We start from the raw sequence: 25,064 nt of genomic DNA, 5'->3' as shown, positions 1-25,064 counted from the left end.
ATACAGTTATATATAATAATGTAAGATACATGACAGCAGGGTCATCGTTTTTGGAGTCCTGTGAATAAAGAGGTCACAGAGTGACCTTGTCCCCAGAATGTGCCTCGTGTGGTTTCATATTATCATAGTTACATCCTCAAAAAATTCTAGATTCGTCAAGCATGATTTGGTTGAAGGAAGTGGTTTGCCGCACGCTCCTTCCGCTGCCTGCGCTTGTTCTCTGCGTGCTCTCGGCGACGAGACTCGAGGTGCTCAGCGCCCTCCCGGATGCACTTCCTCCACTTAGGGCGGTCTGGTCTTTGGCCCAGGGACTCCCAGGTGTCGGTGGGGATGTTGCACTTTATATCAGGGAGGCTTTGAGGGTGGTCCCTTGTAACGTTTCCTCTGAACTAAACGACAGAAGCAGTGTGCAGACGAGGCCTATACTCTTTACAGTTTAGAAGAATGAGAGGCGATCCCAAAGCCTGGACCCACAACCCGGAGACGCGAGCGACTCCCAGTGGCTTAAAGATCTGCACAGTTTGTGAAAATGAAACCAGTTGAAAGGTCACTGCTGAAAACGAGGGTTTGTGTGTGTGTGAGAGAGAGAGAGGGAGAGAGAAAGGAGAGGGAGAGAGAAAGGAGAGGGAAGGTTTTGAGGGCTCCAGCTTCCCGCATGGCTGCAAGGACAGATTTTGGAAAGGAGCTCCTGTGCCCGCTCTGCCGAGGGCTCTTCCACAAGCCGGTGACCCTGGAGTGCGGCCACAGCTTCTGCACGCCTTGCATCGCTGGGCTGTGGGAGCAGGAGCAGGAGAGACAGGAGTGCCCCGACTGCCGGGAGGTGTTCCCCAAGCGATGTCTCCGCGTCAACCAGGTTCTGTGCAGCCTAGCTGAAGTGGCTCGCACCCTGAGCCTGGGCGACCCAGCGCAGGGAGAGTCGCGCTACTGCCAGCACCATCGGGAGGAGCTCAAGCTCTTCTGTGAGACCGACATCCAACTCATCTGTGTTGTCTGCCGAGAGAGCAGCGAGCACAGGGAGCACAGATGCAGGCCGTTAAAGGACGCAGTTGAGAACTACAAGGTGACAATTTGTTTTTCGATGTGCATAACATAACGTGCTGGTTTCATCTCGCAAGTTTTTTTTTTTGGCCAGCAACATGTATTTCTTTGCATTGCCCGGCGAGGACAGATTGTGCAGACGAGGCCTACACTCTTTCATTGTCACAGCCAGTCCCTGGAAATCGAGGAAGACTTGCTTCCCACTCTAAAAGTGAGTTCTCAGGTGGCTGAACAGTCCAATAGGGGAATTACAGTCCCTGTCACAGGTGGGACAGACAGTGGTTGAGGGTAAGGGGAGGGTGGGACAGGTTTGCCGCACGCTCCTTCCGCTGCCTGCGCTTGGTTACTGCATGCTCTCGGCGACGAGACTCGAGGTGCTCAGCGCCCTCCCGGATGCACTTCCTCCACTTGGGGCGGACTGGTCTTTGGCCAGGGACTCCCAGGTGTCGGTGGGGATATTGCACTTTATCAGGGAGGCTTGGAGAGTGTCCCTTGTAACGTTTCCTCTGAACTGAACTACAGAACCAGTGTGCAGGCTGGGCCTATACTCCTTACAGTTTAGAAGAATGAGAGGTGATCTCATTGAAACATACACAATTCTTACAGGTCTTGACAGGGTAGATGTTTCCCCTGGCTGGGGCGTCCAGAACCAGGGGGTCACAGTCTCAGAATAAAGGGTCAGCCATTTATAATAAAGAAAGACTTGGAATTTTACAACAACTTGGCATCTCAAATCACTTTACAGCCAATGAAATGATTTTGGGGTGTAGTCACTGTTGTAATGTAGGAAATGCAGCAGCCAATTTGCACACAGCAAGCTCCCACAAACAGCACTGTGATAATGACCAGATAATCTGTTGTTTCGTTATGTTGATTGAGGGATTAATATTGGCCGGGGCACCAGAGATATACTCCCCTGCTCTTCTTTGAAATAATGCCCTGGAATCTTTTACGCGCACTTGAGAGGGCAGACGGGGCCTCGGTTTAACGTCTCATCCGAAAGACAGTGCACTGGGAGTGTCAGCCGCGATTATTTTTTTGTGCTCAAGTTCCTGGAGTGGGACTTGAACCCACAATCTTCTGACTCAGAGGCAAGTGTGCTGCCCACTGAGCCACAATTTAGGACTGAGGTGAGTAGAAATGTCTTCACTCAGAGGGTGGTGGATCAGCCAGAGGGCTGTGGAGGCTGGGTCATTAAATATATTCAAGACTGAGATCGCTAGGTTTTTGGATATTAAGGGAATTAAGGGATATGGGGATAGTGTGGGAAAGGAGTTCAGCAAGAAGATCAGCCATGATCTTATTGAAGGGCAAATTTTTTTTTTTGAAATTCGTAGCCAGTCTTTCCAATTCTTTGTCAAATCACAAACACCAGAGGTCACCTTGCACACATCAAGGATCACTCTGCGCCAATGCTCTTAGCCAAAAGGCCTAGAGCCACTGCACCGTTCCTGGAAGTACTGCAATACCAGGTTCGTGCCATGGAGGTGGATGGGTCAGGTCCCCCACACACCTCCTATTTCCAAAAAAGCAAGCATATACCTTCCTGATCCAGGGAGAACCACCTTGGGGTTATGGTGGTTACTCCCCTGTCAGGTCAGTTACGCATGATCTTAGCCAAAAGGCCGAGCCAATGGCCTACTCCAGCTCCTAATTCTTATGTTGTAGGGTGTATGACCTGCTTTGATGTCAGCTGTGGCTTAGTGGGTAACATCCTCGCCTCTGAGTCAGAACGGTGTGGATTCATAGTCCCACTCCAGAGAATTGAACGTAAAAATTCTAGGTTGGCACTGTAAGGGAGCACCGCATTTGTGGAGGTGGTGTCTTTTGGATGAGACTTTTAACCTGAGGTCGCGCCTGCTCTCTCAGGTAGACATAAAAGATCTCCTGGCCACTATTTCGAAGGGGAGCAGGGGAGATATCCCTGGTGTCCCGGGGCCGATATTTATCTCCCAATCAACATCACTTAAAAAAAACATCTTGTCGTTATCAGATTGCTGTTTGTAGGAGTTTGCTGTGTGCAATTTGGCTGCCACATTTCCTATATCATCATCATAGGCAGTCCCTCGGAATCAAGGAAGATTTGCTTCCACTCTAAAAATGAGTCCTTAGGTGGCTGAACAGTCCCTGTCACAGGTGGGACAGACAGTGGTTGAGTAAAGGGGAGGGTCGGACTGGTTTGCCGCACGCTCCTTCCGCTGCCTGCGCTTGATTTCTGCATTTTTTTTTTTGAAATTCGTAGCCAATCGTTCCAATTCTTTGTCAAATCACAAACGCCAGAGGTCACCTTGCACACGCCAAGGATCACTCTGCGCCAATGCTCTTAGCCAAAAGGCCTAGAGCCACTGCACCGTTCCTGGAAGTACTGCAATACCAGGTTCGTGCTATGGAGGTGGATGGGTCAGGTCCCCCACACACCTCCGTGGAGGTGGATGGGTCAAGCCACCCCACCCACCTCCTGTTTCCAAAAAAGCAAGCATATACCTTCCTGATCCAGGGAGAACCACCCGGAGGTCATGGTGGCTACTCCCCTGTCAGGTCAGTTACGCATGATCTTAGCCAAAAGCGCTTGATTTCTGCATGCTCTCGGCGACGAGACTCGAGGTGCTCAGTGCCCTCCCGGATGCACTTCCTCCACTTAGGGCGGACTGGTCTTTGGCCAGGGACTCCCAGGTGTCGGTGGGGATGTTGCACTTTATCAGGGAGGCTTTGAGGGTGGTCCCTTGTAACGTTTCCTCTGCCCACCTGGGGCTCGTTTGCCGTGAAGGAGTTCCGAGTAGAGCGCTCGCTTTGGGAGTCTCGTGTCGGGGCATGCGGACAATGTGGCCCTGCCCAGCGGAGCTGGTCGAGTGTGGTCAGTGCTTCGATGCTGGGGATGTTGGGTCTGGTCGAGGACGCTAACATTGTTGCGTCTGTCCCCCCAGGGGATTTGTAGGATCTTGCGGAGACATCGTTGGTGGTATTTCTCCAGCGACTTGAGGTGTCTACTGTACACGGTCCATGTCTCTGAGCCATACAGGAGGGCGGGTATTACTACAGCCCTGTAGACCATGAGCTTGGCAGTGGTTTTGAGGGCCTGGTCTTCAAACACTCTTTTCCTCAGGTGGCCGAAGGCTGCACTGGCGCACTGGAGGCGGTGTTAAATCTCATCGTCAATGTCTGCTCTTGTTGATAAGAGGCTCCCGAGGTATGGGAAATGGTCCACGTTGTCCAGGGCCGCTCCGTGGATCTTGATGACTGTGGGGGTGGGGAGAGTGCTGTACGGTGGGGACAGGCTGGTGGTTTCCTATATTACAACAGTGACCACACTTCAAAAAGTACTGCTATAAAGCGCTTTGGGACAGCCGATGGTTGTGAAAAGCACTATTTGAATGCAAGTCTTTCATTTTTGTACTGTTTGTTGGGGGGGGCGGGAGAGCAGCCAGTCTACGCACGTGCAAACTGGCTGTGATATCTTGGTCAGTGCGCACGTACAAAGTGATACACAGACAGTAGAAGTGTGGATAGTGTGGGTCCCTGTACACCTGCTAATTTCTTCTTTCTCTTCAATTTCAGGATCTACTGAAATCGTCCTTGGAATTTCTCTCTGAGAAAAAAGCAGCTATTCTGGAAGTTGAACTTAAGCACAAGCAAAATATTTCAGCATTAAAGGTGAGTTAATGTCGCTGACACTGGGAGCTGTTCCTCTTCCCCCAGCTCCAAGTTTCACTCTGGGCGCAGTTACACGCCAACTACCTGTTTGAGTCATGCACGCAAATGCACTGCTCTCTTAAGTTTGTTGGACTTTGAAAGCTTACTGTTGAATTACGACCCAAATAAGGCCCTTGTCTTGCATGACCTTATCGTGCAAGACTGCATCTACATCATGGCACAAACGGAAACGTGGCTAAGGGATAATGACACACTACGTTTAATCGAAGCCTCCCCTCCCGGCCATACCTTCCACCACTTGCTCCGTCCAGACCGCGGTGGTGGCGGTGTGACTCTCATCACCAAATCATACCGTGGTCTGTCCCCCTACTGCTCCGGCACTTTCTCCTCTTTTGACCAAAAGAACATAAGAAATAGGAGCAGGAGTAGGCCATACGGCCCCTCGAGCCTGCTCCGCCATTTAATACTATCATGGCTGATCCGATCATGGACTCAGGTCCACTTCCCTGCCCGCTCCGCATAACCTCTTATCCCCTTATCGGTTAAGAAACTGTCTATCTCTGTGTCTTAAATTTATTCAATGTCCCGGCTTCCACAGCTCTCTGAGGCAGCGAATTCCACAGATTTACAACCCTCTGAGAGAAGAAATTCCTCCTCATCTCAGTTTTAAATGGGCGACCCCTTATTCTAAGACTATGCCCCCAAGTTCCAGTCTCCCCCATCAGTGGAAACATCCTCTCTGCATCCACCTTGTCAAGCCCCCTCATAATCTTATACATTTCGATAAGATCCCCTCTCATTCTTCTGAATTCCAATGAGTAGAGGCCCAACCTACTCAACCTTTCCTCATAAGTCAACCCCCTCATCTCCGGAATCAACCGAGTGAACCTTCTCTGAACTGTCTCCAAAGCCAGTATATCCTTTTGTAAATCTCACCTTATTCCACCCCTCTCACCTCTCATTCAAAATTCTTGTTCTCGATTGCCTCGCCAAGTATGATAAAAACTTTATCACGGATATATCTTCACTGCTTTCCTCCCTCAGCCTCTGCACCAAGCGACTTCTCATCCCCAGTGACTTCAACCTCCATCTCAATTCATCATGCGCTCGCTCTCCTCTGAGCTCACTACCCTCCTATCCTCCCTTAATCTCTCCCTCCATGTAAATTCTTCAACCCATATTCACGGCCAGCCCCTCGACCTTGCCACCTCTCGTGGTCTTGCTGTTCCGACCGTATCAATTAAAGGTGAAGCCATCTCTGACCATTTCCTTGTGTCGCTCTCGACCCACATCCCCCTTCCTCAATCCGAAACTACTTCCTTCTGCATCCGCCCCTGGAAAAATTCTCTCCAAACTCTCTTAAAACTGCATTTATCAACTCATAACTGTCCAACCTTTGGCCCTCTTTTAACAATGACATTTCTGCAGCCACCAGTCTGCTCAACCACACCCTCACCACCACCTTTGATGCCCTAGTCCCTATTAAAACCATTGCTCTTTCTCCAATGCTGGCCGTTTCCCCTGTTATAGCCCTCGTCTTCACTCCCTCAAGTCCAAGGAGCGCAGAGTTGAACGGATGTGGCGGACAACTGCTTTAGCCATTCACCGCCAGATCTGGCTCGAACACATAGAACATTATCGGGTCCTACTCTTGGCTACAAAAACTGCTCACTATTCCAGGATCATTCTGGGTTGCAAAAATAACCGCCGGCTACGATTCTCTACTGCTAACCGTCTCCTTAAACCCCTCTCCCCTGCCTCCACCGCACTCACCTCCAACAACAAGGGTGAGGACCTCATGGACTTCTTTGTTTCGAAGATTGAGGCCATCCAATCAGCTGCCTCTGTGAGCTCCCTTCCTTCCCCTCGCCCACCGGACCAAACTTCCTCTGAGGCTCCCACCTGTCCTCGCCCTACACTCACCTCCTTCTCTCGTTTCTCCTTGATCTCCCATCTTGATCTCTCCAAGGTTATCTTATCCCTGAGGCCCACTTCCTGCTCCCTTGGCCCTATTCCCACCTAACAGCTGACCACCCAACTTCCTTTTCTGGCTCCCATGTTGGCCGCCATTGTTAATGGTTCTCTCTCCTCGGGTACTGTCCCCCACTCCCTCAAATCTGCCGTCATCACCCCTCTCCTCAAATAAAACAACCCTTGACCCCACTTTGCTTGCTAGCTATCTCCCCATCTCCAACTTCCCTTTCCTGTCCAAAGTACTTGAACGTATTATCACCTCCCAAATGGGTATAATCCCTTCAATCCGGTTTTCGCCCCTGCCACATTACAGAAACGGCTCTCATCAAAGTCACAAGTGACATCCTTTGTGACTGTGACAAAGGTAAGCTATCGCTCCTCGTCCTTCTGCGGACCTGTCTGCAGCCTTTGACACGGTTGACCACTCCACCCTCCTCCAACGCCTCTGAACCAATGTCCAGCTGGGTGGGACTGCACTCGCCTGGTTCCAATCTTATCCATCTAATCGTAGCCAGAACATCTTTTGCAATATCTTCTCTTCCCACTTCTGCACCGTTACCTCTGGTGCCCGCCAAGGATCTATCCTTGGCCCCCTCTTATTTCTCATCTACATGCTGCCCCTTGGCGATATCATCCGAAAACACAGGGTCAGTTTCCACATCTACGCTGATGACACCCAGCTCTACCTCTCCACCACTTCTCTCGACCCCTGCTTGGTATCTAAATTGTCCGATTGCTTGTCCGACATCCAGTACTGGATGAGGAGAAATGTTCTCCAATTAAATATTGGGAAGACCGAAGCCATTATCTTTGATCCCCGCCACAAACTGCGTTCCCTAACCACTGACTCCATCCCTCTCCCGAGCATCTGTCTGAGGGTGAACCAGACTGTTCGCAACCTAGGTGTCATATTTGACCCTGAAATGAGTTTCCGATCACATACCCACGGCATAACTAAAACCACCTTTTTCCACCTCCGTAACATTGCCCACCTCCGCTCTGCCTCAGTTTTCTGCGGCTGAAACCCTCATCCATGCCTTTGTTACCTCTGGACTGTTTAAGGATCAGAAATGCCCTGTGTTTGCAGTCTATTAGTTCTTGAATCTCCTGATCATTCTCATCAAACCAGTCCTGGTGTTCCTGGTTGAGTGACCGAGCATTTCCTTGCAGGCACTGGTTATGGAGGCCTGGAGGGCAGACCAAGCGTTGTAGGCATTCTGCGTCTCGGGGTCATCAAGGCACGCCAGGTTAGCTGTGAGGCGCTGGCTGTAATCTTTCTCTTCTCAATCTTCCTCGCTGCCATGCTCCACCTCACAGTTACAGAGAAACATAGAAACATAGAAAATAGGTGCAGGAGTAGGCCATTCGGCCCTTGGAGCCTGCACCGCCATTCAATATGATCATGGCTGATCATTCCCTCAGTACCCCTTTCCTGCTTTCTCTCCCTACCCCTTGATCCCTTTAGCCATAAGGGCCATATCTAACTTCCTCTTGAATATATCCAATGAACTGGCATCAACAACTCTCTACGGTAGAGAATTCCACAGGTTCATAATTCTCTGAGTGAAGAAGTTTCTCCTCATCGCAGTCCTAAATGGCCTAGCCCTTATCCTTAGACTGTGACTCCTGGTTCTGGACTTCCTCAACATCGGGAACATTCTTCCCGCATCTAACCTGTCCCGTCCCGTCAGAATCTTATACGTTTCTGTGAGATCCCCTCTCATCCTTCTAAACTCCAGTGTATAAATGCCCAGTTGATCTACAGTCTCTCCTCATTTGTCAGTCCAGCCATCCCTGGAATCAGTCTGGTGAACCTTCGCTGCACTCCCTCTATAGCAAGAACATCCTTCCTCAGATTATGAGACCAAAACTGAACACAATATTCCAGGTGGGGCCTCACCAAGGCTCTGTACAATTGCAGTAAGACCTCCCTGCTCCTATACTCAAATCCTCTCGCCATGAAGGCCAACAAGCTATTTGCCTTCTTCACCGCCTGCTGTACCTGCATGACAACTTTCAATGACTGATGTACCATGACACCCAGGTCTCGTTGCACCTCCCCTTTTCCTAATCTGCTGCCATTCAGATAATATTCTGCCTCCATGTTTTTGCCACCAAAGTGGATAACCTCACATTTATCCACATTATACTGCATCTGCCATGCATTTGCCCACTCACCTAACCTGTGCAAGTCACCCTGCAGCCTCTTAGCATCCTCCTCGCAGCTCACACCACCACCCAGTTTAGTGTCATCTGCAAACTTGGAGATATTACACTCAATTCCTTCATCTACATCATTAATGTATATTGTAAATAGCTGGGGTCCCAGCACTGAGCCCTGCGGCACCCCACTAGTCACTGCCTGCCATTCCGAAAAGGACCCATTTATCCCGACTCTCTGCTTCCTGTCTGCCAACCAATTCTCTCTCCATACCAGTACATTACACCCAATCCCATCTACTTTGATTTTGCACACCAATCTCTTATGTGGGACCTTGTCAAAGGCCTTTTGAAAGTCCAAATACACCACATCCACTGGTTCTCCCTTATCCACACTACTAGTTACATCCTCAAAAAATTCAGAAGATTTGTCAAGCATGATTTCCCCTTCATAAATCCATGCTGACTTGGACCAATCCTGTCACTGCTCTGCAAATGCGCTGCTATTTCATCCTTAATAATTGTTTCCAACATTTTCCCCACTACTGATGTCAGGCTAACCGGTCTATAATTACCCGTTTTCTCTCTCCCTCCTTTTTTAAAAAGTGGTGTTACATTAGCTACCCTCCAGTCCATAGGAACTGCTCTATAGAGTCGATAAGACTGTTGGAAAATGATCACCAATGCATCCACTATTTCTAGGGCCACTTCCCTAAGTACTCTGGGATGCAGACAATCAGGCCGGGGATTTATCAGCCTTCAATCCCATCAATTTCCCGCCTAATAAGGATATCCTTCAGTTCCTCCTTCTCACGAGACCCTCGGCCCCCTAGTACCTCCGGAAGGTTATTTGTGTCTTCCTTCGTGAAGTCAGAACAAAGTATTTGTTCAATAGGTCTGCCATTTCTTTGTTCCCCATTATAATTTCACCTGAGTCCGACTGCAAGGGACCCACGTTTGTCTTCACTAATCTTTTTCTCTTCACATATCTATAGAAGCTTTTGCTGTTGGTTTTTATGATCCCGGCAAACTTCCTCTCTTACTCTATTTCCCCTCTCCTAATTAAACCCTTTGTCCTCCTCTGCTGAATTCTAAATTTCTCCCAGTCCTCAGGTTTGCTGCTTTTTCTGGCCAATTTATATGCCTCTTCCTTGGATCTAACACTATCCTTAATTTCCCTTGTTAGCCACAGTTGAGCCACCTTCCCCGTTTTATTTTTACTCCAGACACAGATGTACACTTGTTGAAGTTCATCGGTGTGATCTTTAAATGTTAGCCATTGCCTATCCACTGTCAACCCTTTAAGTATCATTTGCCAGTCTATTTTAGCCAATTCACGCCTCATGCCGTCAAAGTTAGCTTTCCTTAAGCTCCCCGCTGGAGTGGAACTGAACTACAGAACCAGTGGGAAGCTGTTCAACCTTCGCCGCCTCCAGGCCAGGTCCAAGATCACCCCAACCTCTGTCATCAAGCTACAGTATGCGGATGACGCCTGTGTCTGTGCACACACAGAGGCTGAACTCCAGGACATAGTCGATGTATTTACCGAGGCGTATGAAAGCATGGGCTTTACGCTAAACATTAGTAAGACAAAGATCCTCCACCAGCCTGTCCACACCGCACAGCACTGCTCCCCAGTCATCAAGATCCATAGCACGGCCCTGGACAACATGGATCACTTCCCCTAGCTCCGGAGCCTCTTATCAACAAGAGCAGACATTGATGATAAGATCCAACACCGCCTCCAGTGCGCCAGTGCAGCCTTCGGCTGCCTGAGGAAAAGAGTGTTTGAAGACCAGGCCCTCAAATCTGCCACCGAGCTCATGGTCTACAGGGCTGTAGTAATACCCGCCCTCCTGTGTGGCTCAGAGACATGGACCATGTACAGTAGACACCTCAAGTCGCTGGAGAAATATACCACCAACGATGTCTCCGCAAGACCCTGCAAATCCCCTGGGAGGACAGACGCACCAACATTAGTGTCCTCGACCAGGCCCAACATCCCCAGCATCGAAGCACTGACCACACTCGATCAGCTCCGTTGGGCAGGCCACATTGTCCACATGCCAGACACGAGACTCCCAAAGCAAGCGCTCTACTCAGAACTCGTCCACGGCAAACGAGCCAAAGGTGGGCAGAGGAAACGTTACAAGGGACACCCTCAAAGCCTCCCTGATAAAGTGCAACATCCCCACTGACACCTGGGAGTCCCAGGCCAAAGACCGCCCTAAGTGGAGGAAGTGCATCCGGGAGGGCGCTGAGCTCCTTGATTATCGTCGCCGAGAGCATGCAGAAAGCAAGCGCAGGCAGCGGAAGGAGCGTGCGGCAAACCAGTCCCACCCTCCCCTTCCCTCAACCACTGTCTGTCCCACCTGTGACAGGGTCTGTGGTTCTCATATTGGACTGTTCAGTCACCTAAGGACTCATGTTAAGAGTGGAAGCAAGTCTTCCTCGATTCCGAGGGACTGCCTACGATGATGATGACCTCTGGACTTGACTTCTTCAACTCACTCCTGGCTGGTTTCCCACATTCTACCCTATGTAAACTTGAGGTCATCCAAAACTTGGCAGCCCGTGTCCTAACTCGTACCATCACGATCACCCCCTGTGCTTTCTGACCTACTTTGTCTCCCGGTTAAACAACGCCTCGATTTCAAAATTCTCATCGTTGTTGACAGATCCCTCCATGGCCCTCGCCCCTCCCTATCTCTGTAATCTTTTTCAGCCTCACAACTCCACAGGATGTCTGTGCTCCTCAAATTCTGCCCTGTTGACCGTCCCTGATTATAATCGCTCCACCATCGGTGGCCGTGCCTTCAGCTGCCTGGGCCCCAAGCTCTGGATCTCCCTCCCTAAACCTCTCCACCTCACTTTCCTCCTTCAAGACGCTCCTTAAAACCTCCCTCTCTGCCTTAATTTCTTCTCTTGTGGCTCAAATTTATCTGCTTTGTCTTTGAGCCCGATCCTACCAATTGGTAAGCATCAAACGGGTATGCCCATGTTTCTGAGCTGACATGAGTTCCGTTGCACTGACCGCAGATAACTTGCCTCCCTGCGGTCACGTTCAGGCATCTTTGCTCGTTACAGGTGCAAGTAAACTGGCCTCTATACACTCGACAGTGCTGACGGGCACACTGCGTCTGCATACAGGTGGCGTTCTCGGGGACCAGGGCATATGCACACCCCCATCCTTGCCCCGAGAGCAAAGCGGGTAGCTTGCATTGTCTGAGCATACTGTTTCGTCCTTTCCCCAGGACCCCCTGCACACAGGATCTGTGGGATTTATTAATTCCACGCATCTTCCCTGTATACCCCTTCTATATTCACCCGTTTGTCCCTAGAGTGCATCCGAGGTATCCGCTGTATATAAGTCACAGGGGGTCCACCCAGGGGTGGCCACGAACAGGGCCTCTACTGATTGGGCTGGTGGGTAACACACGGTTCGATTGCCGTGTAAACGCATATGGGTCTTGAAAAACAAGTTATCTTCTAGTCCTACATATGGGCCATTCCATTTTGGTGCAAACCCTGGTTTTTCAGGTAATGTCTGGTAATTGCATCGCCCTTCCTGTCATTAGTTCATAAGGGGTTAATCCGGTTGTCCAGTTTACCGTGGCTCTTAACTTCATTAATATAATAGGTCATCGGGACGTCAGGGAGCCTTTCAAGCTCTTTCTGAGTGTCCCTCTCTTCCTGATTGTCTCTTACTAATTTACGCATCCCTTTGAGTTGAGTGCTTAGTTCCAAAACATACCGTTTAATTTTGTCTTTTAATGGGCTTACGTCGGCCCCACCTGTTATGATGCTGTCTGGTAATTGCATCGCCCTTCCTGTCATTAGTTCATAAGGGGTTAATCCGGTTGTCCAGTTTACCGTGGCTCTTAACTTCATTAATATAATAGGTCATACTTCTGTCCACGTTCTTCCTGATGTTTGCATGGCCTTTGCCAGGGCGTTCTTAAGGGTACGGTTCATGTGCTCTACCATCCCAGAACTCTGCGGGTGGTAGAGGGTGTGGAATTTTTGTTTTATGCCCATCAGCTGGCATACTGTTTTTACAATCTTCCCAGTGAAGTGGGTGCCTTGGTCGGAATCTATCTGAAGAGGCACTCCCCATCGGGGAATCACCTGCTTGGTCAATATCCTTGCCACTGTTGAGGCACTCCCCATCGGGGAATCACCTGCTCGGTCAATATCCTTGCCACTGTTGAGGCACTCCCCATCGGGGAATCACCTGCTCAGTCAATATCCTTGCCACTGTTGAGGCACTCCCCATCGGGGAATCACCTGCTTGGTCAATATCCTTGCCACTGTTGAGGCACTCCCCATCGGGGAATCACCTGCTCGGTCAATATCCTTGCCACTGTTGAGGCACTCCCCATCGGGGAATCACCTGCTCAGTCAATATCCTCGCCACTGTTGAGGCAGTGCAATCACGTGTGGGGAAATCTTCCACCCACCGGGTAAATTGATCTATAATCATTAGGCAATATCTTTGTCCATGGGATGGGGGCAAAGGACCTGTGAAATCAATTTGTAAATGTTCCCATGGCCCCCGTGGAAGGGGCTGGTGTCCCATTTTAATTTTAATGAGCCTGCCTGGATTATATTGCGCGCACGTAATGCATCGATGGCAATATTTACGAAAGGATATACTTGCTTTGGAGGCAGTTCAGAGAAGGTTCACTAAGTTGATTCCAGAGATGAGGGGGTTGACTTATGAGGAAAGGTTGAGGAGGTTGGGCCTCTACTCATTGGAATTCAGAAGAATGAGAGGTGATCTTATCGAAACGAATAAGATTATGAGGGGGCTTGACAAGGTGGATGCAGAGAGGATGTTTCCACTGATGGGGAAGACTAGAACTAGGGGGACATAATCTTAGAATAAGGGGCCGTCCATTTAAAACTGAGAAGAGGAGGAATTTCTTCTCTCAGAGGGTTGTAAATCTGTGGAATTCGCTGCCTCAGAGAGCTGTGAAAGCTGGGACATTGAATAAATTTCAGACAGAGATAGACAGTTTCTTAACTGATAAGGGAATAAGGGGTTATGGGGAGCGGGCAGGGAAGTGGAGCTGAGTCCATGATCAGATCAGCCATGATTGTATTGAATGGTAGAGCAGGCTCGAGGGGCCGTATGGCCTACTCCTGCTCCTACCATAGATTTTTTTCTGCCAAAGTACATGACCTCACACTTTCCAACATTATACTCTATCGGCCAACTTTTTGCCCACTCACTTAGCCTGCCTATGTCCTTTTGCAGATTTTTTGTCTCCTCCTTACACATTGCTTTTCCTCCCATCTTTGTATTGTCAGCAAACTTAGCTACGTTACACTCAGTCCCTTCTTCCAAGTTGTTAATATAGATTGTAAATAGTTAGGGTCCCAGCGCTGATAAAAAGCAGCTGATTTCAAAAGCCTAATGCATACCTCTCTTTGAATGTAGCATCTTGTGTGTCCTCTCTGTTGCTTCTTATCAGTATCATAGAAACATAGAAAATAGGAGCAGTAGTCGGCCATTCGGCCCTTCGAGCCTGCACCACCATTCAATATGATCATGGCTGATCCTCTATCTCAACACCATATTCCCGCTTTCTCCCCATACCCCTTGATGCTTTTTGTGTCTAGAAATCTATCTATCTCCCTCTTAAATATATTCAGTGACTTGGCCTCCACAGCCTTCTGTGGTAGAGAATTCCACAGGTTCACCATCCTCTGAGTGAGAACATTTCTCCTCATCTCGGTCCTAAATTTCCTACCCCGTATCCTGAGACTGTGACCCCTTGTTCTAGACTTCCCAGCCCCGGGGAAACATCCTCCCCGCATCCAGTCTGTCCAACCCCGTCAGAATTTTATACCTTTCAATGAGATCCCCTCTCATTCTCCTAAACTCTAATGAATACAGGCCCAGTCAACCCAACATCTCCTCATACGACAGTCCTGCCGTCCCAGGAATCAGTCTGGTGAACCTTCGCTGCACTCCCTCTGTGACAAGTGTATCCTTTCTTAGGTAAGGAGACCAAAACTGCACACAATACTCCAGGTGTGGTCTCACCCAGGCCCTGTATAACTGTAGTGAGACATCCTTGCTCCTGTACTCAAACCCTCTTGCAATGAAGGCCAACATACCATTTGCCCCTAACTGCTTGCTGCACCTGCAGGTTTGCTTTCAATGACTGGTGTACAAGGACACCCAGGTCCCTCTGTACATCGACACTTCCACAGGTAAGTCCTGTCCCCCTCCTGACCCAATGTAGGAATCCCAAAGATCTCAAGTCATGGTTGCTTTCAGGCACTGACCTTCCCTGCTGTGTGTTTCCAGTATTTTAACTCCTATAAAAATGATATTTGCAGGATCAGTCAAGTAGTCTCCTGAGCCACATTATGTCGGAGTTTACACAACTGCGACTGATTCTCAATGATAAAGAGAACAATTTAATCCACGATTTGAAAGAGAGAGAAGAGAACATTTTACAGACAATACATAAGAACCTTCAGCAAGTTCAATGTGATCTGGACTCCATAAAGCTCGAAATGTTGCAATTGCAAAGACGACTCGACGAAAAGGACCCACTCACTTTTCTGAAGGTAAGGCTCCGAGATATTAGTTTGTAAGAACATAAGAAATAGGAGCAGGAGTAGGCCATACGGCCCCTCGAGCCTGCCCCGCCATTCAATAAGATCATGGCCGATCTGATCATGGACTCAGCTCCACTTCCCCGCCCGCTCCCCATAACCCTTCACTCCCTTATTGCTCAAAAGTCTGTCTATCTCCGCCTTAAATATATTCAATGACCCAGCCTCCACAGCTCTCTGGGGCAGAAATTCCACAGATTTACGATGCTCTCAGTTTCCTCCTCATCTCAGTTTTAAATGGGCCACCCCTTATTCTTAAACTATGCCCCCTAGTTCTAGATTCCCCCACGAGGGGAAACATCCTCTCTGCATCTACCCTGTAGAGCCGCCCTCAGAATCTTACACGCTTCAATAAGATCACCTCTCATTCTTCTAAACTCCAATGAGTATAGGCCCAACCTGCTCAACCCTTCTTCATAAGTCAACCCCTTCATCTCAGGAATCAACCTCGTGAACTGCCTCCAAAGCAACGATATCCCTCCTTAAATAAGGAGACTAAAACTGTACGCAGTACTCCAGGTGTGGTCTCAACAATACCCTGTGCAGTTGTAGCAGGACTTCCCTGCTTTTATACTCCATCCCCCTTATCTCCATAGACCTGCATTCACCCAGACCAGGGCAGTTTAATCCGCAAACCTTTTGCCTTTACAATTGGATCTTGTACTTCTGAGTCTAGCTGTCATTTCAAGACTGACCCTGACTGTGTTTCTTTTCTAGGAGGAAAGCAGTGAGGTGAGCAGGTATGACTTCCACTTTACAATAAGCTTGTCTGGTATCACTGAAGTCGCCTGGCATAGTTTTCGATCTCTTTTTAAATCTGTATTTTGGCATTACAGAAAAATGCAAGAGTATAAATCGCTGGATTTGGTACATGGACATCTACCTCTGGGAGATTTCAAAGGACCGTTACAGTATAAAGTGTGGAAAGAGATGATATATCAAATTAGTCCAGGTAAGCAATATTACCCATAACGAAAATCTTATGTCTGCATGCATTTCATGTCTTGTCACATTATCAACTTATGCCATTATAACTTTAAACCACATTGACAATGGAACCTGCCTCGGGATCTATCTATCGGCTGCCCATGTCCTAACTCACCCCAAGTCCTGTTTGCCCATCAGCCAGGAGCTCGCTGACCGACATTGCCAACCACTCCATTTACAAATTCTAATTCTTGTGTTCAAATCCCTCCATGGCCTCGCCCCTCCCTATCTCCGTAGCCTCCTCCAGCCCCTACACCCCTCACTATCTCCGTAACCTCCTCCAGCCCCTACACCCCTCCCTATCTCCGTAACCTCCTCCAGCCCCTACACCCCTCCCTATCTCTGTACCCTCCTCCAGCCCCTACATCCCTCCCTATCTCCGTAACCTCCTCCAGCCCCTACACCCCTCCCTATCTCTGTAACCTCCTCCAGCCCCTACACCCCTCCCTATCTCTGTAACCTCCTCCAGCCTCTACACCCCTCCCTATCTCTGTAACCTCATCCAGCCCTACACCCCTCCCTATCTCTGTAACCTCCTCCAGCCTCTACACCCCTCCCTATCTCTGTAACCTCCTCCAGCCCCAAACCCCTTCCTATCTGTAACCTCCTCCAGCCCCTACAACCCTCCCTATCTCTGTAACCTCCTCCAGCCCCTACAACCCTCCCTTTCTCTGTAACCTCCTCAAGCCCTACACCCCTCCCTATCTCTGTAACCTCATCCAGCCCTACACCCCTCCCTATCTCTGTAACCTCCTCCAGCCCTACACCCCTCCCTATCTCTGTAACCTCCTCCAGCCCCGATACCCCTCCCTATCTCTGTAATCTCCTCCAGCCCCTGCACCCCTCCCTATCTCTGTAACCTCCTCCAGCCCCTACAACCCTCCCTATCTCTGTAACCTCCTCCAGCCCCTACACCCCTCCCTATCTCTGTAACCTCCTCCAGCCCCTACACCCCACCCTATCTCCGTAACCTCCTCCAGCCCCTACACCCCTCCCTATCTCTGTAACCTCCTCCAGCCCCTACATCCCTCCCTAAGTCTGTAACCTCCAGCCCTACAACCCTCCCTATCTCTGATATCTCTGCACTCCAATTTTACTCCAGTTCTGGCCTCTTGTGCATCACCCACCCCCTTTGCCTTGCTGTTGGTGGCCGTGCCTTCAACTGTCTTGGCCCTAAGGCCTGGTAATCCCTCCCCAAACTGCTTTGCCTCTGCACCTCTTTCTCTCTGCCTTTATGATTCTACTTAAATTGACCTCTTTGACCAAATGTTTGCTCATCTCTCCTAATGCCTCCTTTGGCTGGGTGATAAATTTTGTCTGATAACGCTCCTGTGAAATGTCTGGGAATTTTCATGATGTTAAGAATGCTATATAAATGTGAATCTCTCACCCAGTAGTTACACTCTCTTGCATATTTTCGCTTGAACTTGGAAATTCTTTATTGTGTTCAAAAACAACAACAACTTGTATTTATATAGCGCCTTTAACATCGGGTAACATATCCAACAGCAGTTTTATAAGACAAAAATTTGACACCGAGCCACATAAGAAGAAATTACGGCAGATAATCTTGGTCAAAGAGAACATAAGAACATAAGAATTAGGAACAGGAGTAGGCCATCTAGCCCCTCGAGCCTGCTCCACCATTCAACAAGATCATGGCTGATCTGGCCGTGGACTCAGCTCCACTTACCCGCCCGCTCCACGTAGAGGGAGGGTTTAAGGAGCATCTTGAAGGAGGAAAGTGAGGTGGAGAGGCGGAGAGGTTTAGGGAGGGTGTTCCAGAGCTTGGGGCCCAGGTAGCTGAAGGCACGGCCACCGATGGTGGAGCGATTATTATCAGGGATGGTCAGGAGGGCAGAATTAGAGGAGTGCAGACATCTCGGGGGGTTGTGGGGCTGGAGGAGGTTACAGAGATAGGGAGGGGCGAGGGCCATGGAGGGATTTGTAAACCAGGATGAGAGTTTTGAAATTGAGGTGTTGTGTAACCGGGAGCCAATGTAGGTCAGCGAGCACAGAGGGTGATGGGTGAGCGGGACTTGGTGCGTGTTAGGACACGGGCTGCCGAGTTTTGGATCACCTCTAGTTTACGTCGGGTAGAATGTGGGAGGCCAGCCAGGAGTGCGTTGGAATAGACAAGTCTAGAGGTAACAAAGGCGTGGATGAGGGTTTCAGCAGCGGATGAGCTGAGGCAAGGGGCGGAGACGGGCGATGTTACGGAGGTGGAAATAGGCGGTTTTAGTTATGCCGCAGATATGTGGTCAAATGCTAATTTCAGGGTCAGATATGACAGCGAGGTTGTGAACAGTCTGGTTCAGCCTCGGACAGGAGTTGGGGAGAGGGATGGAGTCGGAGGTTAGGGAACGCAGTTTGTGGCGGGGACCGATAACAATGGCTTCGGTTTTCCCAATATTCAATTGGAGAAAATTTCTGCTCATCCCGTACTGAATGTCGGACAAGCAGTCTGACACTTTAGCGAACTCAAAGCATTGACATGAATGGAAAGTGTTCAACCTACGCCAATCCTGAGAGCTATTACAGTTTTACGACCAAAATATGATGGCTGTTCGACAACAATTCCGTGCACATGATGAGTGGCTGTTGTTTTACAATTTGGAAAAGACTCCTGAATACTCACTCTAATGTTCTTTGGCTGTTCCTACCGGCTCATGGTCAGGTGGGTTTTATTTTTATAAACCAAGCCATTATTGCAGTGATCTCTTGCCCACAGAGCATGGCTTCAGGTACATCTCGAAGCAAATGCTCCAGCGTACTCCAGGAGTCAGGTTAACAATGTCATTGGAGCCAGAAGCCAGAAGGTGTGGGAACCCACCTCCGCTCTCAGAGTAAAATTGGTATCTATGTAGTGCATTGTACAGCCACCAGACCAGAGTTATACTGCGAGATACATCTTCACTGTGGCTTGCACTGAATTCAGCAAGAAAGGAGAATTGCGGTATATAACGTTGTTGCACTGGGATAGTATGAGGCAGTCCCTCATGTCGATGACCCACTTCAACACCAAAAAAAGATGAGTTCACAGGTGTTTCAATAAGCTGCATCCTGAAGGGTGGAAGATGCCTGTGGGTGGATTTATTTAACGTGTGGTGACCGTTGCACACCAGCCACCACCCGGGGCTTGACAGAGCGAGGTCTTGGTCCAGTGGTAAGGGTTAACCAAACGACTGGAGACCTGCTCTGCTGCACCATCCCTGGACCACGACCCCACTGTTGTTATATGCTGCACCTCTCCTGTGTCATGACCCCTTCACTCCTGGGCCACGACCCCTTCGCACCTGGGCCTCGACCCCTTCACTCCTGGGCCACGACCCCTTCGCACCTGGGCCTCGACCCCTTCACTCCTGGGCCACGACCCCTTCGCTCCTGGGCCCCGACCCCTTCGCTCCTGGGCCCCGACCCCTTCGCTCCTGGGCCTCGACCCCTTCACTCCTGGGCCTCGACCCCTTCACTCCTGGGCCCTGACCCTTTCACTCCTGGGCCTCGACCCTTTCACTCCTGGGCCACGACCCCTTCGCTCCTGGGCCTCGACCCCTTCACTCCTGGGCCTCGACCCCTTCGCTCCTGGGCCTCGACCCCTTCACTCCTGGGCCTCGACCCCTTCGCTCCTGGGCCCCGACCCCTTCACTCCTGGGCCCTGACCCCTTCACTCCTGGGCCCCGACCCCTTCACTCCTGGGCCCTGACCCCTTCGCTCCTGGGCCCCGACCCCTTCGCTCCTGGGCCCCGACCCCTTCGCTCCTGGGCCTCGACCCCTTCGCTCCTGGGCCCCGACCCCTTCGCTCCTGGGCCCTGACCCCTTCACTCCTGGGCCCCGACCCCTTCACTCCTGGGCCCTGACCCCTTCACTCCTGGGCCCCGACCCCTTCACTCCTGGGCCCTGACCCCTTCGCTCCTGGGCCCCGACCCCTTCGCTCCTGGGCCCCGACCCCTTCGCTCCTGGGCCTCGACCCCTTCGCTCCTGGGCCACGACCCCTTCGCTCCTGGGCCACGACCCCTTCGCTCCTGGGCCTCGACCCCTTCGCTCCTGGGCCACGACCCCTTCGCTCCTGGGCCACGACCCCTTCACTCCTGGGCCTCGACCCCTTCACTCCTGGGCTCTGACCCCTTCGCTCCTGGGCCCTGACCCCTTCGCTCCTGGGCCCCGACCCCTTCTCTCCTGGGCCTCGACCCCTTCTCTCCTGGGCCTCGACCCCTTCTCTCCTGGGTCACGACCCCTTCACTCCTGGGCCTCGACCCCTTCTCTCCTGGGCCTCGACCCCTTCTCTCCTGGGTCACGACCCCTTCACTCCTGGGCCTCGACCCCTTCTCTCCTGGGTCACGACCCCTTCACTCCTGGGTCACGACCCCTTCGCTCCTGGGCCCCGACCCCTTCGCTCCTGGGTCACGACCCCTTCACTCCTGGGCTCTGACCCCTTCGCTCCTGGGCCCCGACCCCTTCGCTCCTGGGCCTCGACCCCTTCGCTCCTGGGCCTCGACCCCTTCGCTCCTGGGCCTCGACCCCTTCTCTCCTGGGCCTCGACCCCTTCTCTCCTGGGTCACGACCCCTTCGCTCCTGGGTCACGACCCCTTCGCTCCTGGGCCCCGACCCCTTCACTCCTGGGTCACGACCCCTTCGCTCCTGGGCCCCGACCCCTTCACTCCTGGGCCCCGAACCCTTCACTCCTGGGCCCCGACCCCTTCGCTCCTGGGCCTCGACCCCTTCACTCCTGGGCCCCGACCCCTTCACTCCTGGGCCACGACCCTTTCACTCCTGGGCCCCGACCCCTTCACTCCTGGGCCACGACCCTTTCACTCCTGGGCCTCGACCCCTTCACTCCTGGGCCCCGACCCCTTCACTCCTGGGCCACGACCCTTTCACTCCTGGGCCACGACCCCTTCACTCCTGGGCCATGACCCCTTCACTCCTGGGCCATGACCCCTTCGCTCCTGGGCCATGACCCTTTCACTCCTGGGCCACGACCCCTTCACTCCTGGGCCCTGACCCCTTCACTCCTGGGCCACGACCCCTTCGCTCCTGGTACCCGACCCCTTCACTCCTGGGCTCTGACCCCTTCACTCCTGGGCCATGACCCCTTCGCTCCTGGGCCATGACCCCTTCACTCCTGGGCCCTGACCCCTTCACTCCTGGGCTCTGACCCCTTCACTCCTGGGCCATGACCCCTTCGCTCCTGGGCCATGACCCCTTCACTCCTGGGCCCCGACCCCTTCGCTCCTGGGCTCCGACCCCTTCACTCCTGGGCTCTGACCCCTTCACTCCTGGGCCCCGACCCCTTCGCTCCTGGGCCCCGACCCCTTCACTCCTGGGTCACGACCCCTTCGCTCCTGGGCCATGACCCCTTCACTCCTGGGCCCTGACCCCTTCACTCCTGGGCCCTGACCCCTTCACTCCTGGGCCCTGACCCCTTCACTCCTGGGCCCTGACCCCTTCACTCCTGGGCCCTGACCCCTTCACTCCTGGGCCCTGACCCCTTCACTCCTGGGCCCTGACCCCTTCACTCCTGGACTCTGACCCCTTCGCTCCTGGGCCCCGACCCCTTCGCTCCTGGGCTCTGACCCCTTCACTCCTGGGTCACGACCCCTTCGCTCCTGGGCTCTGACCCCTTCACTCCTGGGTCACGACCCCTTCGCTCCTGGGTAATGTTGCACTGGACGGCACAGTAGGTTGGCATCTTTTCCTTTCAGTTCTGGGGCATAGTTTCTAATCCAGTCGAGGCCGAAGGGATAAGTGTTCTCCCCCCTCTCTCTGCTGGGGATGAGCAGGAATGAGCGGGACAATGCCAAGCCACTTACTAGCGAAGCAGTGCCACATCTGACCGACACGCACTTGGTGCTGACATGCCGGGGTCTGTGATTGGAAAGTATTCCACTCTTTACTAACCTGGGACTCGATTTTCCACTTGTTGTTGTCTCTTGTTTTCGCCCCGGAGGGGCGTCAATGTTGACAGTGAACTCTTCCGGGCGGGCGGCCAGTTTCCAGCGCCCCGCTGGGGTTTTCAGGGCCGGATTCGGCAGGGCATTACCGCCCGGGAGAGGCGAGTCGGCGTGCAACGCCCCTGGTCGCGACACCAGCTTGACCTTTGCCTCCCGCCCGATCCATAGCGCCCCGCAGCGCCCCCCCGGTGGGAAGGCCTGTAGTGGTCGCAGTGAGTTAAGTGATGCCGGGCCTCAGGGAAGTGTGATTGTTTTCTGTTGCAATTTATGTTGTGCTGGCGTAGGGTATTTATTGGGAATGACATCGCCAACGATGTCTCCGCAAGATCCGACAAATCCCCTGGGAGGACAGACGCATCAACGTTAGCGTCCTCGACCAGGCCCAACATCCCCAGCATCGAAGCACTGACCACACTCGATCAGCTCCGCTGGGCGGGCCACATTGTCCACATGTCCCGACACGAGACTCCTAAAGCAAGCGCTCTGTAAGGGGTTATTTTCAGGGGGTCAGCTTTCCCTTCTGACCTTATATGAGCGGTTCCGAATCGCTCCCACACCCTTGGTTCTAGACACTGGGATTATGAAGGGACTGTGACAGACTTGGACAGACAATCGGTTTCAAGGTAGGAAGCAGGTATGGCTTTATTGTGTTTAAAAAGAAGTAAAAGGCACACCTTTAATAACACACACAGACCAATACACACTGAGGGGTACAACACATTGAATAAAGTGTCAGATTACAGCCTGTGGGGAAAAGAATACAGCTTAAACTCTAAATGGGGTAAAGAGGAGAATGTAGATACATTTACACAAGTTATCCCAGCCTCCCCACTCCCAATTCCCCTAACTAACTAAGTTATAGTTCTGAGGTTTCAGGGGCCATGCTCACCAATCCCCTTTAGACAGTTCCAACTTCGGGGTTCGCCTTAGTTGTCCACGTTCTGTAGTCTGTACCCCTTGGTAGCGTAGGACCAGCTTGTAGAGTGGAAAATCTTCGGTTTTTCTTCGGTTTTGTCGGGTTGGTTCCGGTTGACTGTTTGTTTGGTCGCGATGGCCCGCAACTTTCCGATAGTCGATTTGACAGCCTGTTATCTGTCGTGGTGCTGTCCTTCTGAGTTTAGAGATTCTCTTTCGCCGATGTTTCGGGGTCCCATTTTTCGAGGCTGGTGTAGAACTTAGCAACAAGACTGCTAACTTAATAGTGTCTCTAGAAGCACACCTAACTGCCAGAACAGGCCTTCAATTATACTAAAACAGGCTTCCTTACCTTTTACGCCAAATCAGTTCTTGGGCTTTGTTTAAACTGTTCTGTCCATTGATTTTCAAATGTCTCCTTTGTCAGTGTTTTTTGGTGGGCTAGTAACTCGATGAGGGTGTGAGAATGTGCTATTACCGGTTTTGCATTGTTTTAGGATTGTCCAGTTTCCTGACCATCGAGTTGGGCCCATGATTTTCATTGTGCTTGATTGGGTAATTTCATTATCTCTTAGGGGGTGAATTGGTGTTGCACAGTTCCCCCAGACAGTCTGGGATCCTTAATACACGAACTTGCTTCACAGAGGTTGGCCCCACCTCCTGTATTCGGTAACTCTTTTTCGCAGCCAAAATGTTGTAGAATCTTAAAATTGCTATGCTCCTTCCCATAGATGTTTAGGGGAACTCAGGCTTCTGTAATTTAGGTCCATTTTGAATTCTCTTTTCAAAAAGTCCAAACACTGGGGAGAGTCTCCATGAATGCATCCCCTTTTATCCCCTGCAGACTTTGTCTGCCCCTTTAAAACTCATTTGTGTTCCGAAGTTTTTCCTTCCATTTTAAAAGTCCAGAAAGGGATTCTTCTCCTCTGCAGGGGAAAGGTACCAGGAATCTTTGCGAAATATTGGCAAATTCTACAGCTCTACTCGGAACTCCTTCGTGGCAAACGAGCCAAAGGTGGGCAGAGGAAACGTTACAAGGGACACCCTCAAAGCCTCCCTGATAAAGTGCAACATCCCCACCGACACCTGGGATAACCCTGGCCAAAGACCAGTCCGCCCTAAGTGGAGGAAGTGCATCCGGGAGGGCGCTGAGCATCTCGAGTCTCGTCGCCGAGAGCATGCAGAAACCAAGCGCAGGCAGCGGAAGGAGCGTGCGGCAAACCAGTCCCACCCTCCCCTTCCCTCAACCACTGTCTGTCCCACCTGTGACAGGGACTGTGGTTCTCGTATCAGACTGTTCAGTCACCAAAGGACTCACTTCAGGAGTGGAAGCAAGTCTTCCTCGATTCCGAGGGCCTGCCTATGATGATGATTTTTGGTGGGGAGTGGGGGGGTTTCAGGTTTTTTTTTCTCTCACCGAGGTCTCCCTCAGAGCGCGCTCAGGCTTGGGATCTTCCCATGCTCAGCTGGCCTAGCGCCCTAAGAGAGGTGTGCAAAGCCTCCCTTAGCGCCCCACACTCGGGGCCCAGCCGACCAATTTTGCTGACTGAGACGCAAACTGTTCCCGGGCGCAAACGTTACCGCCCCGCCCCAAAATGAGCAAGGCCAAAAATCCAGCCCAGAGTCTTGGTGGCACTAAATTCACTGAAAATCAGATTAAAAGGAAGCACTGAATAGAAGGGCAGCAGAAACGCAGCAGAATTAATCACTTTCCTCCTTGCAATGTCTGTTTCTTAGATGCTCTGTTTGAGTAAC

At 51.4% G+C, this 25,064-nt stretch overlaps 1 protein-coding gene and 1 non-coding gene across 2 annotated transcripts in view; one reads left to right on the top strand and one right to left on the bottom strand.

Annotated features, from left to right (window-relative positions):
- Positions 1–571: 571 nt before the first annotated feature.
- Positions 572–25,064, top strand: part of LOC139230327 (zinc-binding protein A33-like) — a 29,925-nt gene continuing 5,432 nt past the window's right edge. Inside the window, exons 1-5 of the mRNA XM_070862156.1 lie at positions 572–1,060; positions 4,594–4,689; positions 15,175–15,408; positions 16,174–16,196; positions 16,293–16,408. Of these exons, the coding sequence (XP_070718257.1) occupies positions 656–1,060; positions 4,594–4,689; positions 15,175–15,408; positions 16,174–16,196; positions 16,293–16,408 (874 nt within the window). The 5' untranslated portion in view covers positions 572–655. The remainder of the gene's footprint in view (positions 1,061–4,593; positions 4,690–15,174; positions 15,409–16,173; positions 16,197–16,292; positions 16,409–25,064) is intronic.
- LOC139230701 (U2 spliceosomal RNA) lies at positions 2,474–2,673 on the bottom strand. Its single transcript, XR_011587961.1, has one exon. It is a non-coding gene; the product is annotated as a U2 spliceosomal RNA (small nuclear RNA).

This window comes from Pristiophorus japonicus, chromosome 19 (genome assembly GCF_044704955.1).
Source record: "Pristiophorus japonicus isolate sPriJap1 chromosome 19, sPriJap1.hap1, whole genome shotgun sequence".
Lineage (NCBI taxonomy): Eukaryota > Metazoa > Chordata > Chondrichthyes > Pristiophoridae > Pristiophorus > Pristiophorus japonicus.
This window is presented reverse-complemented; position numbering and strand designations above follow the sequence as displayed.